The sequence below is a fragment of the Thermobia domestica genome, chromosome 18, assembly GCF_964235325.1.
Source record: "Thermobia domestica chromosome 18, izTheDome1.hap1.1, whole genome shotgun sequence".
NCBI classification, from domain to species: domain Eukaryota; kingdom Metazoa; phylum Arthropoda; class Insecta; order Zygentoma; family Lepismatidae; genus Thermobia; species Thermobia domestica.
Genome location: NC_137471.1, coordinates 26698115 through 26717534, shown reverse-complemented (window position 1 = coordinate 26717534; position 19420 = coordinate 26698115). Strand labels below are relative to the sequence as shown.

The window sequence follows — 19420 nt, the reverse complement described above, 5'->3', positions numbered from 1 at the left end:
ATATTTGAGTTTTACGTCCCACTCTTATGCCGGTTAGGCTAAAGGAGACGGTGATGATGATTAATGAATGAAATGGTGGAATGAAGAAAGTGGGAGGAAACGGGAGAACCCCGAGGATACCCACGCACATGGTGTTTGTCCACCACAAAGTTCACATGGCATGGGCTGGGATCGAACCCGGGACCTCAACGTTTTAATAACTAATGATAAAATTATTTCGGAAAATACTGTTCTAAGTTAAATATATCATTTTGAACAGGCCGAATACAACAAGGAATGGAATTTAAAAAAAAAAAGGAATAAAGAAACACTGAAGAAAACGAACATAATGTAACGGATAGAATTATCTCGTTACATGATTTTCATCTTTATGCTTACAAAATTCAATTCACTCAAGAACTGATGCCTGGCCACGCACAGCGAAGAGAGTTTGTTAAATGAATTCCGGAACAACTACAAGTGGATGCTGATTTTTCGAACAAAATCATCTTCAGTATCTTCGGAAAAATCCACAAGTGATTGTTGAGAAACAAATGCATCCACAACGTGTCACTGTGTGGTGCGGATTTTGGACTAGAGACATCATCAGCCCATTTTTCTTCGAAAATGCGGCTGGTCAGGCAATAAGAGTTAATAGTGCTTGCTATCGCGACAAGATAAACCAGATTTTTTTTTTTTTTTTTTTTTTTTTTTTTTGCCTAAATTGCAAGATATCGATGTGGATGACACATGGCTTCAATAAGACGGTGCCACATGCCATACAGCGCGAGAACAATTAAATTACTGCATGAGGTTTTTTATTTATTTATTTAATATTTATTTTATTTTATTTAGGTTTATGCCAACAAGCATACCACCTTCCACGCCTTAAAGGAGAATTTGAGTGTTGTATCAACGACATTCAGCCACATTTATGCTAAACGGTCATGTAAAATTCAGTAGCGTCTCCTGACGTGGATGTTAGGGCGTTGGCAAGAAAGGAAAAATATATTAACCCTCACAACCATAGGCGATACTAGAGGGGGAACCCCCTTTTCCCAGGAGCAAAGATGGGCCCACCCACATTGCTTTACTGATCACAAATATTGTGATAAATTTACCTCAATTTACGCATAACTATTTTAGTGGCATTCGCATTCAGCATACGAGTATTTAATAGCGACTATACTTTGCCCACCCATCGATTTCCTGAATACAGTCTGTACCTGGAAGTTCTTGCAATTTTCGAAAGTAAGGAACCATGGTCGTCACTGCATAATGTCCTATTTACGCCAACCTATAAATAGCAATTTACTTCTAACAATTTAGTCTGTAAATTATAAAAAGCAATCAAGGAGAATGTTATTACGTAAGGAGAATGTTATTATACCCTCAAAATATAAAACTGAAAATCAAAAACAAGCAATTATTTACTTACAATTACGTGAATTTCAGCTCAAGTCGTCTTTCAGAGTAAAACCTCTGGATTACTGCTTTAGAAACAGTAATAGAGGCCCGAAACCGTAAGTCTTGAGGGTGTCACTAACGACAAAGTAAATGAAAATTAGGGAAATAAAAAGGCAGAATGGAAAACCGTTCTGTAGCTTAACGTCCAGGCTTTTTTTTTTTTTTTCATCAACTGACACTTCCAATACAACTTGCATCGAGAAAAAAATGATGTTTCTTTTCATCGTACTCCTTACACGTATTTTACGAACAACTCGATTGCACCATTAACTTTTGAATTAAATGATATGTTTAGCAATAAAAAAGTGCGTAGATCATACCCCCTCTCCCCCCAAAAAATGTTTTCCGTATTGCTATAAAATATGTGTACATCCACAAATAAGTCTACAGAGTTGGCAACGCTTGAGAGAAGCAGAAAACCCAAGACGTTGATTTCCTAACCAACGCCTTGGATCACACAAGCATGAGGTGAGGAACACGAAGCGGATGCACAATAGGGGTCTTCTAAAACAGTGAAACTTCAGGCAAAGCGTGACCAACGACTTACTCGCAGAGTTGCCTCCTCAAAAAATGACGGAGACCGCACAGCACTTCTCTGTTCTTTTGCACTTCAACAGTTGATTCTGTCTCGTTGAAAATAAAAAATCCCAAGTTCTGACGATCCGTTTAATTAAATTAAAATACTCTTTTTTTCATTTTTCGTTGGGCGTTAACACACGACTTGCACACCCAGAGAAGATGCTACTGGTAAAATTTCAACAAGAGTGCATATGTACCAGCAAAGCTGTGGAAGCCATTTACCCGATATGCTATTCCATACATAACCCTATACTGTATATTTTATGAATCAATAAAAAGTTTACAATTTTTTATAAACCTGTCATTTTTTATCAAAATTGCTTCTTGCGTGAATTCTGGACACTTTATATTTAAAGCAGTCACTCCCTACTGACCAATGTATGATGTAGGAGCAGGTTTTACTATCAAGCCAGGAGAAAGAGAACAGGTTGAGGGAAAAAGGGGAGACGAAGTAAGCGAAATGAATAATACCAGTGTTGGCAGTGTACGATTAGTAATGACTCCACGGGTAGTATATCTATAAAACCGTGAAATGATTTCCGATGAATTTCCGACAAATTTGTACATGAATTTGATGTATCACTTGTACCTATTTCCATTAAAAAATAGATAAATAAAAAACAGAAGTTGAATCCAATATGACGGATCCAAGATGGCAGCCGAATTGGGTAACATGTGTCAGAGAAGCAGTACTTGATTAAATTTCTTTGCATATGCCCACATTCATGTCTAATTACATTTAAAGAAACTACAAGTATTAAATAAAATATTTCATTTTTAAAGAAAATATAAAAATAACTCATCGTAAAAATCAAGGGCTTGAAAAGCAAATATAGAACAAGTACTAAACAACGTTCAGAATACTCCGTATACAACAACTATAATTATGATATCATTATGTATACTTGCATGCACACGTTAAACAACATTCCATCAAGTGGGTTTTGTGGTGGACAAACATCGTGTGTGTGGGTTTTCTCGAAGTTATCTCACTTCCTTCATTTTTACGATTTAGATTTCTGGGCTTTCGGTATCTATGGCCATGTTAGCCCGTCACGTATGAGGGTTAGCGGGCTAGGAAGAAAGGATTGGGGAAGAACGGAAGTGATCTGAGACCTATATGTTAGGTACCACCCCGACATTTGCCTGGTGCGAATGAAGAAAACCTCACTCAGAATGGCTGGCCTGGAAAAGCTTTTCACACTTTCGACCAAGTGGCCCCACCGGGAATCGAACCCGGGACCGTTCGCACTGAAGGCGAGTGCGTTAGCGACTACGCTACACGGAACCACACACTTTCTTCATTTCACCATTTTATTCATTCTCATCATCACCTCCCCCTTTAGCCTACATGGCCCAACCGTGGGCCGTAAAACGCAAAGGTTTCGTTTCAAATAGTATTCCTACGATACAAAACTGAGGTTTCTGGTTCGATCCGAGCTCGCGCCAAGTGGACATTGTTCGCAGGTTTTCTCGGGGTTCTCCCATTCCCTTCCAGTTTTTTTCATTCTACCAAGTCTTCCATACCCTTAGAGCATATACGTAGGATATTAAACTATCACAGAAATTTAAAAGCACTCTGATCTCTTATAATGAAAAAGACACATCCTTCAAGAATAGAATTTACAATACATTTATTCACATGTTAATATAACGATTTTGCCTTGTACCTCAGTTACGTCATTTACTAACAAGGAACCCCTTGAGTGCGAGGTCGCAAGTGCAATCTCTAGTAAGGCTCATTTGAAAGTGTAATGTGAACAATGATGACAGGAAAAATATTAGCTGCTAATGGCTGACCATGTGCATCAGGAGGGCGACAGAAAATACGTGTCCTGAAGATGCAAGGATCAACTTTCTATGGGGACACTTCACAAAATGGACATTTTCGATATTCACGAAATGTTCAAAACAAACCATTAGCTTGCACCATGAACACCGAATGAAAAATGACGCGCCAGAGTAATCACAACCGCCCCACCAAGTTCGAAGGCGACCTCCTGGGGAGTTAGAAAGCGTTTAGGGCGTTCAGCTAGGTATCCACACTTAAAGAATGCATATAGAATCATATTGGTGTAACAGGTGCCATCACATTCCATCAGTTTTCATTTCCCCGTTACATCAGTATGATTATATATGCATTTTTTGAAAGTGGATACCTAGCTGAACGCCTGAGCGGTTTGTAACTCCCAAGAAGTTCACCTTCGAAGTTGATAGCACGAAGATTTATGATCACTGTGGCGCGTCATTTTTCATTCGGTGTTCATGGTGCAAGCTAATAGTTTGTTTTGAACATTTCGTGAATGTCGACGATGTCCATTTTGTGAAATGTCCCATACATCCCATAGAAGGTTGATCTTTGCAACCCCCGGACACGTATTTTCTGTTACCCTCCGGATGCACATAGTGAGTCATTAGCAGCCAATATTTTTCCTGTCATCATTGTTCACACTATACTTTCAAATGAGCCTTACTAGAGATTGCACTTACGACCTCGCACTCAAGGGGTTCCTTGGAAGACTGTTTCAGTATGCGCTGCCATCTTCTTCACTGAATTTTTAACATTGCTAAACTGCACACATTTTGAGAATTCTTTCCTCTGGAACTATTCTAGAACAATCAGTACAACATTAATACTCTGAAATTTTAGAAACAATTATTTTCTTATTTGGAATTCATGTGTTGTACTGTTAATAAAGATTATTGCTACTTTTTTTTATTATTAAACCCTCTTATGATAAAGAAAATATCAAAGTTTAACAACAAAAATACAGTAAGAAGTCGAAAATCCGAACTAATTGGGACCACAGGTAGTTCGGATTCTCAAATTGTACGGATTTTCGAAAATGACCAAGAAAATGCCATTTAGGATTAGATATACTGTACGGTATGCTCTTTTATCGACACAGTGGTTATACAGCACATACAGTAATTACAATACCGTACGTAAGGCTACTTACATTTAATATTTCTGAAGAGCCTGCTCGTAAAGTAAATTACACTGTTCTTGTAACTCACACTTAAAACTTAACTTGTAAAGGTCTAAGGAAAAATAAAAGTATGTATGGCAAACAATTACATATGAATGAGCTTTTTTAAAAACACTGATTTCACACAACGCCGACGGAATAGTTTGTTTATCGCAAGCGCTAAGACAAAATGTAAAAAGCTTCTAGAGACTGCGTTCGGATTTTTGACGTTCGGATTATCGACGTCCTACTGTATCTATAATTTTTTATTAACAGCAGAACACACAAGTATCAAATAAGAAAAACAATGTTTCTAAAATTTCAGAAAATTAACACATTTCGGTCAGGCTACGGACCTAAGCCCATCCTGCTTAACGTAAAAGATTTCTACATGTAAGAACAATTTTTGTAAGTGTATCAAGGAATGTATCTTTTGTGACAGCCAGTCTTGTAATTTTCAAAAATGTTTTTAAAAAGAACAAATAATTTTTCTCTTTGAATTTTTCAATAACACTATAAAAACCTCCATCAGCTGGGAAAACCACGTAGGTCCGCGAAGAGTTGTTCCACTAATCCACAGGGAAGAAGAAATCTTTAAGTTTTACGTCCCACGATTATGTCGGATAGACTAAAGGAGACTGTGATGATGAAAAATGCTGGAATAAAGAAAGTGGGAGAAAATGGGAGAACCCTGAGAAAACCCACGCATACGGTGTTTGTACACCACACAGCTCACTTGGCCACAGGGAAGAAGAATTTAATAATGAGTCCAAATTAGCAATTTTAACAAGTTATTGATGAAAGTAGCAGGCAATGCTGAAACAGTCCAAGTAAAAAAAATCATCCAACTTGAGATGGAAGGCAAAAACGTTACATTTAAATTATGCATCCTATAGCATTTGTCAGCAAATAAATCAACTCGTTAAACTTACCTCTGGCGGTGAGTCACTATTCCTTCTCGCCTTGCCCTTCCTGTTTCTACGACTACTGTGATCTTTCTTGCTTTGTTCACTTCGGCTGGGAGCAATCTCTATCACAACTTTCTTATCAGGCTTTAGCACCACGCTGACGTCACCATCCGACGACCCCTGTTCATCCTCCTCCTGTAATTAGAAAGAAAATAAATAAATAAATAAATCATGTTAACAATATTATTGTATTCACCCTGAAATAGTTACGAGAATTTCAGTGGTGTGTGTACTTTTAATTTTCAACAAGAAGATTAACCAAGGCCATATTTTCACAAGTGAAGTAGTTTTTGTTCGTAAACTTTATAATGTATCGCAAACAGGGCCGGATTTCCATGTTTTGCGCCCATGGACTCCCTAACTACATCAATCGCATCGCTCTCCAAAACTTCCATTCTCATGAATCCACTTCTTAAAATATTACTTTTACGTTTTGCTACTAAATTATAATCATTATTAATTATTACTATTACTATCCTGTTCTTCCTGTTTTATTTTACTCATTTTATGTGATATATTTAAGAGGCTTCACCCCGGCGAAATTAAAATACGCTAATCTTACAGTAATTTTGTGATATCTTCAAATCGAAATGTGGAACAAGAGCGCCCTAGACAATATCATTTTACATGAGATACCGTTATCACGATTCACTTATCTGCTTTCGATTTCGAGCCATTTTGAAAATCGCCATTTATTTTCGCGATTCTAAACGGCTGAAAACGGAAAGCCACTAGGTGACTTGTGATAACGGTACCTCACGCAAAATAATATTGTCTAGGGCGCTCTTATTCCACATTTCAATTATCTTTTATCTATTTGAAGATATCACATAATTACTGTAAAATTAGCGGTATTTCAATTTCGCTAGGATGAGGCCTCTTAATTCCTATATCTGGCCAGCATTTGGAGTCGATTCGTTAAAACTTACCTAGCTTATGTCTAAATGATGTAAAAGACAGCAAAATATAAAACACTCTTAAATGATATAAAGAGGTATATTATTGTACCTAAAAATTTACTAAATGACGTTTCTGAATTTTTTGTATATCAAAACTATTTACGTCTTGCTTTGACATTGGCAAAATCATTAATAATGTCATCAAAATCAAGTTTAATAGTGAAGTCATTTTTGATGGCTAAAACAGCTAGATGAACCAGTCTCTTCTGAGAAAGAGTAGATCTCAAATAGTTTCTGATTCTTAACAGGGTGGAAAATGATCTGGTATTTGTTGAATAAATAAATAAATAAATAAATAAATAAGTGCCAAGTTGTGAAAATACGAGTGTCGAGCTGCCTACTGCAGCCCTTTTCAGCAGATCCACCGACAACTGATCAAACTATCATACTAACCAACTGACTTATGATAATATTTGCTACGACTAAACTGCTACAATATTATCGTAGTCACGGCCATTTAAAAAATATGGCTTTCGCTTATTTTATTGAGTCATTGGTAAATATATATATTTTCAATAGTTTTATCGTTTTTATTTTTTTTTTAAATTGCCTCCCCTCAAAATTTGCCGCCCTGGTCCCGGGCCCATGCCTAAATCCGGCCCTGATCGCAAAGGGGACCTTAATTATTGCCATCATCAGAAAACTACAGAAAACAGCCACCTACAATCTGACATTCTTGCCAGTATCATCAGAGAAAATGAATTATGGATTTACGAGAGCGACCTTGAACATCTTCCCAAAGAAAGTCACCTGGATCTCCGAGACCCCGAAAGGCAGACAGGTTCGATCCCAGATGAAAGAGTTATACTGATTTGTGTTCGTGACATGTACAGGAACGTGCATCACGAATTTGTTCCGCAGCAACGGCAAACTGTAAATAAGGAGATCTAAAATAGTGCATTATAACGGTTACGCAATTCCGTTCGTCGTAAATGGCGAACAAGTGGCGTTTGTACTATAAGAATGCTTCGTGTCACACTTGAGGAATGGTGTCAGACTTCTTGCCCCAAAACAATATCCCAATTGTACAACATATCCGCCTACTCACCGGACCTATCTCCATGTGATTTTTTCTCCTCTTTTCTACACTGAAATCTACTAAATTCAGTTATTGACATCCAGGACAATACAACGAGGGAATTCTCCAGTTGTCCCAAAGCTGCTTCATCGATAGCGACAACTTACAAAAATTCCTGACCGCAGGAAAAAAAATTACATATCAAGGTTAATATTTTCATTACGTATCCTGTAAGTTCACGAAATAATTTCAGGATGTTCATATTTAGAACAACAAATGGAATTAAATTAAATAAATAATGTAGGACTGACACAAAAAGGAGAACGGTTAACTAACAGTCAGGGTTGGCTGGTTTAAACCAGCTGGTTTTTTCAAAAAAAAAAAAAAAAAAACTGGTTTAAACCAAAAAATAAATAAATAAATAAATAAATAAATAAAGGAAAAATGCTTTAAATCGTGTGAACTTAATGATGACGTTTCCACATATCAAACCATCCGCAGTACGTTTATCTACTTTTCATCTTTTAATCAAGGGGTCCCGTGTTCAATTCTCGGTCGAACCACAACCCATCTTTCAAGTGTAAACCAAGTAGCGATTCAAGGTGTCCCTTTAAGCGAAAGTCTTCTCCGTGATAACCTTGGTATTTCTTAAGGATGTTAAGCCTAAACATACGAAATGAAACCAAATTATGTATTTCTACTTGAATGAATGCCTGTTGTTTTATAAAGAAGCCAAGCTTGCCTCTTATTGATAGAAATTGGCAAAATTTATCAACTGCCTACTTAGCTTCCAACATCAACTTGGATTTGACTTTGTTTTAATTTTATTGAATGATATCTACATACCAAATTTGTAATTTAATACCTCAGTTTTAGCGTAGTGATTATGATATGTTGACCTTAAAATTTTACATATAAATACATTTAAAGCAATAACAGGATTTTCCCAATGGCTAAGGCGGGAGTTTCCCGATTTATATATAATTCTACTTGTGTAACTGTTTTCTTTTTGTCCTTCTGAAATGACTCTTGACAATTATATTAACAACTAGGCCTATGTAAAGATTAGTACAACGTATTTTTATCAGGAGTCCTTCGTGAGTGAGTCGGCAATCGCATTTGTGACCAATTAGTCCCAGTTTCGTGTCGAAATGGACAATTTCTCTTGGATGTAAGTCGAGAAGCGGTTTGGATTCTGCTTTAAGCTTATGTGACCTCTTCCAGCATAACCTTGTTGTTGCATAATAACACCAAGGCGAAACAAACTAATTTCTGTCCATATCTAATATAAATACAGAGAGTAAATTATTTAAACCAAAAAAAAACCTGGTTTAAACCAAAAAAACCGGGTTTAAACCAAAAAAAAACTGGTTTTTTGTTTTTTTTAATAAAAACCATGGTTTTTGCCAAGCCTGCTAACAGTTACTAAATGAGTACAAAGTCTTTTGTCATGGCGTGATGCGTAACATTTCGTTCTATTATTAGTAGCGTAAGAAACAAATATAAAGACAAAAAAAATACCTCAACTAAAAGGAAAAACTCTTGCTGCAAGATCCGAACTTGCTTCTCAGGTGGTAAACTGTTGGAAGGCTTGAATTTAAATAATATAGGAAGAAATATTGTTTTACAGGTAATTTAATTTGAGATATTTTGTGATTACTATGTTTATAATTTATATAATGTTGAAATGTGTTGATGTTTTCAGATTTCTTTGGTCTGTCTTGGGCACTATACGATATGTTGCAATATCATATGCTTTTCAAGTAAGGTTATAAATGTAGTCATAGTTTCCATCGTAAAGGTCTGATGCATAATTTCGTTGCATGTCGGTAGCTGACACACATACTGCAATTTGGGTGCAGTTATCAAATAAATACATAAATAAATAAATAAATTTTAAAAAAACTACGTTTTCTGGTTTATATGGGGATGAGTGAACCTGAATTTGTTTTGTCAAATTACGAGGGTAAATCGATTAAAGTTTGTGATTGATACAGAAGGTGTGGTCTCAGCAATTTAAGTTAACCACGACTTGGTGAGGTCTAGTTTACTGAAACCATATGTGGGCCTTTCATTAAAATACAAGGCCAGATTAAATGTAGTATTCAACTAGGGGACTTCAACTACATCTTAACGTTGGTTGCTTGTTATAGATAAAAGGGAATCGTACCCTATATAATAGAACGTAAATGGCTTGATATTATACCACCAGACTAAGGAAACTTAAGAGTAAAGATATTATACCAAACGTGGCATTTGAGCAGATGAACAGCCCAGCCTGTGGATTTATAATATGAGGCCCACCCGAGTCCGAAATGTTTCAGTATTTAAGCCCGAGCACGGCCCGAACTCACGTGATAATCAAATGAGCCCGAATTATAGAAAATGAAATGAAATCCTTAAGTTTTACGTCCCACGGTTATGCCGATTAGGCTAAAGGAGACGGTGATAATGAGAAATGAATGAAATGATGGAATGAAGAAAGTGGGAGGAAACGGGAGAACCCCGAGAAAACCCACGAGCACGGTGTTTGTCCACCACAAAGTCCACACAGCGCGAGCTGGGATCGGACCAGTGACCCCAAGCACCGGAGGTGAACGCCCCGAACTATATAAACTTAATAATTAACGCAAAATTATATTTTCATTTACAGTAACTAGAGGTTTAATTTTGCAGTTGTATTTTAAAAGTTCTCCAAAAAGAACGGTCCAATAGATATCGTTGTACAATATATTTACAAAGTTAGGACCGAAAAGGTCCGAGAAATATGATTGTGTACTTAAAAATTTACTGTCTCAGCCTGGCCCGAAGTGATATATTCTTTGTAGGCCCGAGTCCAGCCCGCAGCCAAGGTCCGGCTCAGGCCCGCGGGCTCGACCCGAGCCCATGAGACCTCTAGAGCAAGAGTCACAAAAGCGAAGATCAGCAAACGAACAAATATCTTCAATATATTTTAAACACGTCTGCCTCCACATGTTCTCATAAGTACTGGGCAGGTGTGAGGAAAGCCTTTGGGTCCCATCCTAATCGAAGGGAAAATCCCAACCTACACCTCCTCGCGGGAGAAGGCCGGCAACGTCTTAGGCGACTAACGTAGGTGGGGACCGAGTGACTCCCGGGATAAGTAAACCTTTACCAAGTACCAACGGTCTTTTGGGAGGAAGTCAGGGCATCCTCTTGTCCTTAAGGGTCTTCACTACAGCGAAATTAAACTACCGCTAATTTTAGAGTTTTTCTATATTTTCAAAACAAATAAAAGTATTCGTAAAGCAGAAACGTAGTGAACTAGACAATACGATTTTGCATGTGATACCGTTATCACAATTCATCTATCTGTTTTCGATTTGGAACTGTAGATAGATTCAGCATTTTTTGCGGGTTCTGTAAATAGCGGCATACCAAAAGCAGATACGTGAATTGTGGTAAAGGTATCACATGCAAAATCGTATTGTGTAGTTCACTACGTTTCTGCTTTTCGAATATTTTTATTTGTTTTGAAGATATTACAGAAAAACTCTAAAATTAGCGGTAGTTTAATTTTGCTGTAGTGAAGACCCTTAAGAGCGGAAGAAATATGCAAGCGCCAATAGAACATGAACTTTTAAAGCACTGGTAGTCAAGTTTTTGAAAATAAAGAAAAACTATACGCTTATTTGTAATTATGATATGGTGGCCTGAATATTCTCAATCTGTGTTTGATTTATTTTTAATCTGAACTGATGTAGCATTAGACTCTAATGTTTCTGGTCTAATACAATAACAAAATAAATAAATAACGCTGATATATATCTAAAATAGTTGGAATGACAGAACATTACAGATGACTTTTAGTGTATTTTATACTAGAAGAATAGGTCTTATTAACATGTTATTTTTATATGTTGGAAGTATTTTACTTAGCGTATTTACGCGATTCTAAGACGCACTTTTACGTCTATTTTTTGGCTCCAAAATCAACGTGCGTCTTAGATCTGAGTTATGCAAATTTAGGCCAGTTTAGATGGAGTTTTGCCAAAAATTGTTAATTCCGTTAGAGATTCTCTAAAGGATGTGTATTTTGTGTGTATTTAGAAAATAAAAGTGGAAAAAGATAGAGATGCCGATGAGTAAACAGATGATGACCAGTAACGTTTCAGTGTTATTTTTGCGAGTGTGAATGCAAAACAGAAGGAAAGAAACAATGAGTTGAATTTCAGTTTAGCGTCCCTTTCAGCAGCGAGGCTATATGAGACGTGGACCTATTGATTAACGTGGAATCCGAACCACATGAGCTCCCGCCGGGAATCGAACCCGGGTCTCCCGCGCCAAGGGCGCGTACGCTAACCGCTTAGCCACGGAGGAACTCAGGAAAGAAACGAGTTTAAATAATTGCTGAATAACTGTTTGCTTGTGTGTGTGTGTATAGAATAGAATAGAATATTTATTGTCATTAAACAACACTTGTTGCAATAGACATGGATTGCTATAAAATTGACGCAAGTAAGCGTTCTACCGTAATTACATTAGGAAAAAAAACGTACCAGCAGATGCACATGAATATATCGTAAATTCCAGCATTAAGTTCAATGTTTCTTTATTTTCCCATGTTTCTTAATCCTTTTATTATTATTTTTTATTTATTCTTTAAAATGAATGCAGTGTAGTTTTCTTTTTTACATTTCGACAAAGGTGCGTCTTACATTTGAGGATTTTTTTTATTTAATTTTACCTTCAAAAATTGAGGATGGGTTTTACATTTAAGAGCGTATTAGATTCGCGTAAATTCGTAAATTTTGTCACTTTCCTTTTACTATCCCACTTAATTTATTTGTAGTTTACAGTAACAAACTCAATATAAAAGCACTCCCTGAAGCTTTCTAAGCGCTTCAGAAAGGGGTCCCGATATGTGAAGTCTTGCCAAACACCCTGTTTCTGTTCCCGTGACGTAACCTGCACGGTTTTATGTTGTTTGAAGTTTTATTTCTCTTTAACTAAGGAACATTTTTCTAAGATTTTTGGTATGTGCTATATTCAAGACTAGTTGTACGCGATGGAATCATTAAATTAAAACTTTTGGTCAGAAACGAAATGTCCATTCCAAGTGAGTAGAGACCGATTAGATAAGGGTATGGTACCTTTGACGAAACGAACCCATGGACCAAGTCCATAACATGACAAATTTTCCCCTTTGCCAAGAAATCCCAAGTAAGTATCTGCGAATTACGTTACTTATCTACACGCGTGTGGATTACAAGTACTCCCATGAAAACTACACTTAAAAACACTCAAGAAGTTATAATTTAAAAAAAAACAAAAAAAACAGCAACGAAACCAAAAATTTAAATCACACTGTAATTCCATAAATTTTGCTAATTTTGCCTACTTCTGACTTTCTGGTCCCCTTCTGTGGAACTAATCCCCTCTCTCCTTTTGAGGTGGTTCAGTGGTAGAGCGCTTATCTCTGGTGCGTGAGGTTCTTAGTTCGGTCCCCGGCCAAGTAAGTTTATAGTGGACAACATTGTGTCCGTGGATTTTCTCAGGGTACTTCCGTTTCCTCCGACATTATGATTCCACCAATTCTTCTATCATTGGTGGAACCCAAGGACTGGATTACCGTGCTTTCGCCGAGGACCAGAATGCGTGCTGCACCTCCAGCCTCTCGGTTTGGAAAGGAACTCCGGTGCAAGAGTGAATGTTGCGTGAGTGCATGAGTAGAGGCGACGCGAGGATAGTGTCTCAGAGAGAAAACATAGAGCAACTCTCGCCAATAGGACGGCCCATCCCGGGCGTGCCGGCCGAAGGATTAAACGGACCAGGGCCTGTACTAAGTGATCTGAGTGGGCCCTGGACCTCAAGCCAGCAAAAATGGGTGGAAACTGGCATTGATACGCAACTGAGAACACTAAAGCATCAAAGCAAAAGCAACAGGAAACGCTTATATAGAAGTATAAAAAAATTAAAAGTTCTGAAAATGTGAAAATTTAGATAAAAGTAAGTGTAGTGTGTGTGTTTTGTAGTGTAAGTACTAGTTGGTGAAGGTTAGTCATTTCATCAAAAGCAGTCAGTGTCAATATCTGTAGTGAGTGTAGTGTAGTGTTGATGCAGGATAGTGAAAAGAGGTAAAATATACAGGTGAAAAGCCAGTGTAAATAGTGCAAATGTGAAATAGAACACACAGGAGAGAAATGCAGGCAGAAACCAGAGAAACCAAACATACAGAGTGAAAACCTGAAGAAAAGAAGAAAGAAGATGATGACCAATAGGTAAACACCAAAACACAAAACATACGACATACAAAACAACACTCACGTAACAAACTCAAACTCAATAAAAACAAAAAAAACATCTCACAAGACTAGAAATGAGAGTAGAGTTAAGCAAATATTAAGTTTAGTTATTTTTGTTTTTTTGTTCGTTTTATCTTTTATTTTTTGTCCAATCCCTTGTTTTAGTTTCACGTCTTTTTTCCCTTCTCTTTCCTTCTTCAAAATTATGAAATAAATAAACCCAAAAGAGAAATCATTCGCAATGACGATATTTCGCCGGTTTTGAATGCTCAAGGCACCGGCTGACAGTAACGCGGCTGAGCGAATAAAAAAAAAATCTTCTATCATCATTCATTTGCCTTAATCATCGTCTCCTTTAGCCTAAAAGCGCATATCGTGAGACGTTAAACTAAAGATTTCATTTTATTTGTTTTCTCTCTTTTTGATACATTTTCCTTGTAAATTATTCATTGCAGCTTTGGGAGATTCAAGATTACTAATAAAACTCCAATTGACCAAAGCAGTATATGTGTTACAGTTTCGGCTATGTAAACATAGCCTTCCTCAGACACATTTTCTAAACACTGGTACGCCTGTTCTCTATCGTTACCTGAAAATGTGTGTAATACTATAGTAATCTGTATTTGTACAGGAGAGAAAGAGCAAATATTGTTACCTGTATGATGGATCTTTCCGAACGCAAGAGAAAAAATATGAATTAATTACCGTCCAAGAAGTAATCCTGAGACTAGAATTACATGAATAAGCAAATAGTGAGGTTTGCGAAATACTGTAGAAAAATAATAACCCACGACACAGCACACAGGTAACAATACTTGCCATCATTTACATAAAGTGCATACATGTGTATCCTGTATCTACTTTTAATTTCATTTTACTGACAGATAATGGTTACCCCTAGAATCACTTTGCACTTGCTAGCTTTTGGCTCTTCCTTGGAGCCTTGTTTAAGGAGGTTAAAAACTGGAAAAAGAATACACAAAATCGGGTTAATTGCCAGAGAGTAGGTCCAGAAATATGAACCCTAGCCTAGCCTAACTTAAGCCAAACCTTAACATCTTTGACCTACTCTGCGGCACAAAGGTCACAAAAGCATCAAGAAATGAAAGGAACGGACAGCATCTTGAACAGAGTGTTTTCTCGCACTGCCCAACCCTAGTGAGTCCGTTCATAATTTTAACCTTCGTGAACAAAGCTCCAGGAGAGAGACAAAAGCTAGGCTAGGAAGCGCAAGGTGTTTCCAGGAACTGGCATTTGTGCTGTATCGCCGGACCATAAGAAAAGTGAAAAAAAAGTACCAAAATGTACTACATTTAGTTAGATTAAATTACGTTACATTAGGTTGAGTTAGTTACCTTCAGAACAGAGGTTTGTAAACTTGATTGATTGTTTTTTTGAGTTTAACGTCCCTTTTCAGCAGCGAGGCTATATGAGACGTGGACCTACTCATTAACGTGGAATCCGAACCACATGAGCTCCCGCCGGGAATCGAACCCGGGCCTCCCACGCCAAAGGCGCGTACGCTAACCGCTTAGCCACGGAGGAGCTCAAGGCTTGTAAACTTTTACAATTTGGAACAGGCACTTACTATTTGCGCATAAATACGGTGTCTGGATATATGGCATAAAAATAGTGCAAAAAACACGAACCAACCTGTATAGAGACCACTAAAAAGCATGAATGATATCGAACCGAGTCAGGGCAGGGAGAAAATGGTGGGCCCGTGCTAAGTCCTAAGAGAGAAGGCGCATCAGCGACGCTTCTGTACACTGTACAGAAATGCACCGCTATAGTGGCCTAGCAGGTTAGATTGATTACTACACGCTTGCTATATAATTCTATAAAACTCAAACACGATAAGTCACAATCTTAACATAGAGGTGCCATTTCCATTTTTCATAAGAAGTGTACCTCTCCGCCTAGTAGCCCCTTCCGCCTCCACACACAGTGCCGCTTACATAATCAAAAACACCCTACAACAATCACCACCTTCTTAACTTTAACTATACCCTTCATCTGACTTTCATTCACTCTTCCTCACAAACCAAAATCAATTCACCCGGTAAATTTCCTAAAACTGGTTTCGGCGATACAAAATTAACCCTAAGGATTACATCGTTATCTGTCAGAGTGTAAGAATTGCTAAGCATGCTAATATATTGTCTGTAGTTTTAATATACTTACCTCAGCTTCTTGAAGTTTCTTCTTGAATTGTACTGGTTCTGGCAGTGTATAATCTTCTAGCTCATCTTCTGATGGACCAATCTGGATTTCACTACAATTTGTGCTATCGGTGTTGGAGCTATTCAATGGAATTTGTACTATTACATTGTTGTCCCAAACTTCTATAGCAATATTATCTTCATCGATTTCCAGTTCTGTAGGAAACTTGGCGCAAAAAGCATAATAGAAGGGCACGAACCCAGCACCAACCGACATGAAACATAAGCACAACGCATTCTTGTTACGAATTTGCTTTTGTACTGAGTCAGGATCTACATTTTTCACGTGTAATGTAAATGTAATAACATTGCAAAATGCATTGCACGTATACGTTGGGAAAGTGTACTGAATATCTGGTCTTAGAATAGATGTATTTGCGGGAGTTGTATTGCTCGAATCTGTAGTCCGATATGTTTCATTTTCACTGGTTGTTTCACTATCAACACATGAGGAACTTGATATTTCTTCAATTAAAGGTGAATTTTCACTGTTATCGTCTTCACTACTTGATTCTGTAGTCCGAAAACCTGGGTCGGTATCAACACCGCTGTCTTCTCGACTAATATCAACCACAGAGGGACGTTTAACTGGTAACGTTATCTCAAGTTTTCGCTTCTTTTTGTCAAATTTTGCATTTCCCTCTTCTTCATTCACGGGATACGGTAGCGAAAGCTTGAGTTCATACTTCGCAGGTTTTTCACTTTTGAGCGACAAGGATTTCTCCATCACATCCAAAGCCACATCAGCAGTTGAGCTCAGTAACGGTAAATCAATCTCAATTACAAGTTCCCGTGGTCTTGTAGCATGCATTTTAGCTGTTTTTGAGTTTTCAAACTCTTCCATATCGACATTATGTCTATATTTGATCAGGTACTTTGGGGTTGTATACAAAGGCCTTGCACTACGCGGTTTCTGGCTTTGTACTTCATTAACCGGCTTCTTGTTTTCTTCCGTACCTTCTTCGTTTGGCGGGGGGTAAGGGTACGGGCACTGACTAAGAATGTCGTCGTCATCGAGTTTTTTCGGACCGCCAGCTGAGTATTTTCTTATAACTGTTGACTTAGCTAAACCTTTGAATGCAAGCTTAGGAATTTTTAAGTTAGTTCTGTCAAGAGTTACATTAAAATTTTTCTCTACAGCATCTAATGCTGTCTGTATAACAATTTTCTTAAATTCTGGATTTTTCGCTGCCAATTTATGCGTGTCTGGATGGAAAAGTACATCATAGATCATGCATCTCTTACCGCTTTTATCGAGATCCTCTTGTGGCGGTGCTTGGGCGTATGGAATTGACCATTTTAATCCCCGTTGACCCGATTCAGTAGCACGAACAGCTTCAGGCTTACCTACATTAACATTTTTACAAACATTGATAAACGCCTTTTTCGTACCGTCAACGCTAGTTTTTATAACGAAACCGGGATCTGGGTTGAGGAAGGTTACATCCACACCTCTCTCCTTTTCTAACTGCGTAATTTCATCTTGATATATCTTCCTATTTTCTGGACTTGTTACTTCTTTCGCATACTCACTTAATAATTTACAAAATTCTTCGTTTTTGAATGCTTCTTTCAACTTATCAGCCTCTTCCCGGGTCAACTCGAAATCCTCACATTCGTCTCTTCTATACCTCGCCATGTTTGTTTACAACTGTAAATGTTCAATACACTAACGTAGTAGTAGGTCAGAAAATTCTAGAGTCGCTATGTATTACGTGGTGCCCTTTAAATAACATTACATAAGATTTTAAATAAACACATGAACTATGCTTGCCATTACATAGTAATACAAAAATAAAAATAATAATTTTACTACAAGAAATATAAATTAATAAGATTATCTATCTATATAGATTTGAATTAAGGTGTTTGTTTACAGTTAGTTTATGTTTTTATTTTGATTTCCGTTCGAGTCAGCTGCTTTCAAACCAGTGTTTCCATCGCTATTTTTGTACTACGTAGTGTCCTCATTCACGCACAGAATAATTACAATGCATTTTAATGCACAATAAATATTTGCAAAGTGCACGCTATACTTCAATGGAGCTTATCTTACGTCCGGAATCAATGGGCTATACAATTTTGACTTCAAAATGAATGTAGATCAATTAGCTAAACCTTCTTATATTTCATACTAAAGTCATTCCTTTCTATCTATTAGGGGACACACTGCCTCCCTCCACGGTGATTTTCATAGGAAACCTATTTTGCGGGATTGCGAGTCGTTTTGAAGTGCATGGATTGTCCACGACGCGACGATCTACGATACTTCTCGTTTGTGTTCAGGCCAGTAGCCAGCCCAAAAATATAGGGGCGGGGGGGGGAGGTAGAAGTTAGAGGGGCCCGATCCAACTACATTATAGTTAATCACCATATTATAGTTCATTTGCAAGCCTACCGTGAAAATTTTAGGGGGGACTCCTCCTAGACCCCTGGATAGGGGCCTGTTTGTGTTCATTTTGAACCTGATAGACATAAATAAATAAAATAAATGAAGGAAAGAAAGAAGCAGTCGAAGACAGTATAATAAGACGAAATCAAGTGCTCATTTCTAGTGCAAGGAAGCCCTGGTTCGATCCCAGCCCACGTTTCCTTCCACATTCTCATTCCATCAATTCTTTCATCATCATTCACTTGTGTTATCATCTGTACCTTCTAGCCAGTGGCGGATCCAGAAGGTAAAAACTGGGGAGGCCCAACCAGAACCCAGACTAAATTTATGATAGGTGTCATGAGTTCATTATAAACTTCAAAAAATATATAAATAATAGCTTAAATTATTTGTGACTCAATAAACTGGAGGAGGCTTTAGGCACCCCCGGCCCCGGGCTAGATCCGCCACTGCTCCTAGCTACAGAGCATAAGGACGGACGTAAAACTAAAAATTTCGTTTAATTTTTCTTCCCATCTTTTGTATTATTATTACCAGGGGTGGATCCAGGACGGACTTCTGGGGGCGAGCGGTGGGTTGTAATACTGCTACTTAAAGCTAC

At 37.6% G+C, this 19420-nt stretch overlaps 1 protein-coding gene across 1 annotated transcript in view; it reads right to left on the bottom strand.

Annotated features, from left to right (window-relative positions):
- Nucleotides 1–18113, bottom strand: part of Nop17l (PIH1 domain-containing protein Nop17-like) — a 51089-nt gene extending 32976 nt beyond the window's left edge. The window contains exons 1-2 of the mRNA XM_081745374.1: nt 16390–18113; nt 5927–6097 (exon numbers count right to left, since the gene is read on the bottom strand). Of these exons, the coding sequence (XP_081601500.1) occupies nt 5927–6097; nt 16390–18066 (1848 nt within the window). The 5' untranslated portion in view covers nt 18067–18113. The remainder of the gene's footprint in view (nt 1–5926; nt 6098–16389) is intronic.
- Between the last annotated feature and the right edge of the window lie 1307 nt (nt 18114–19420).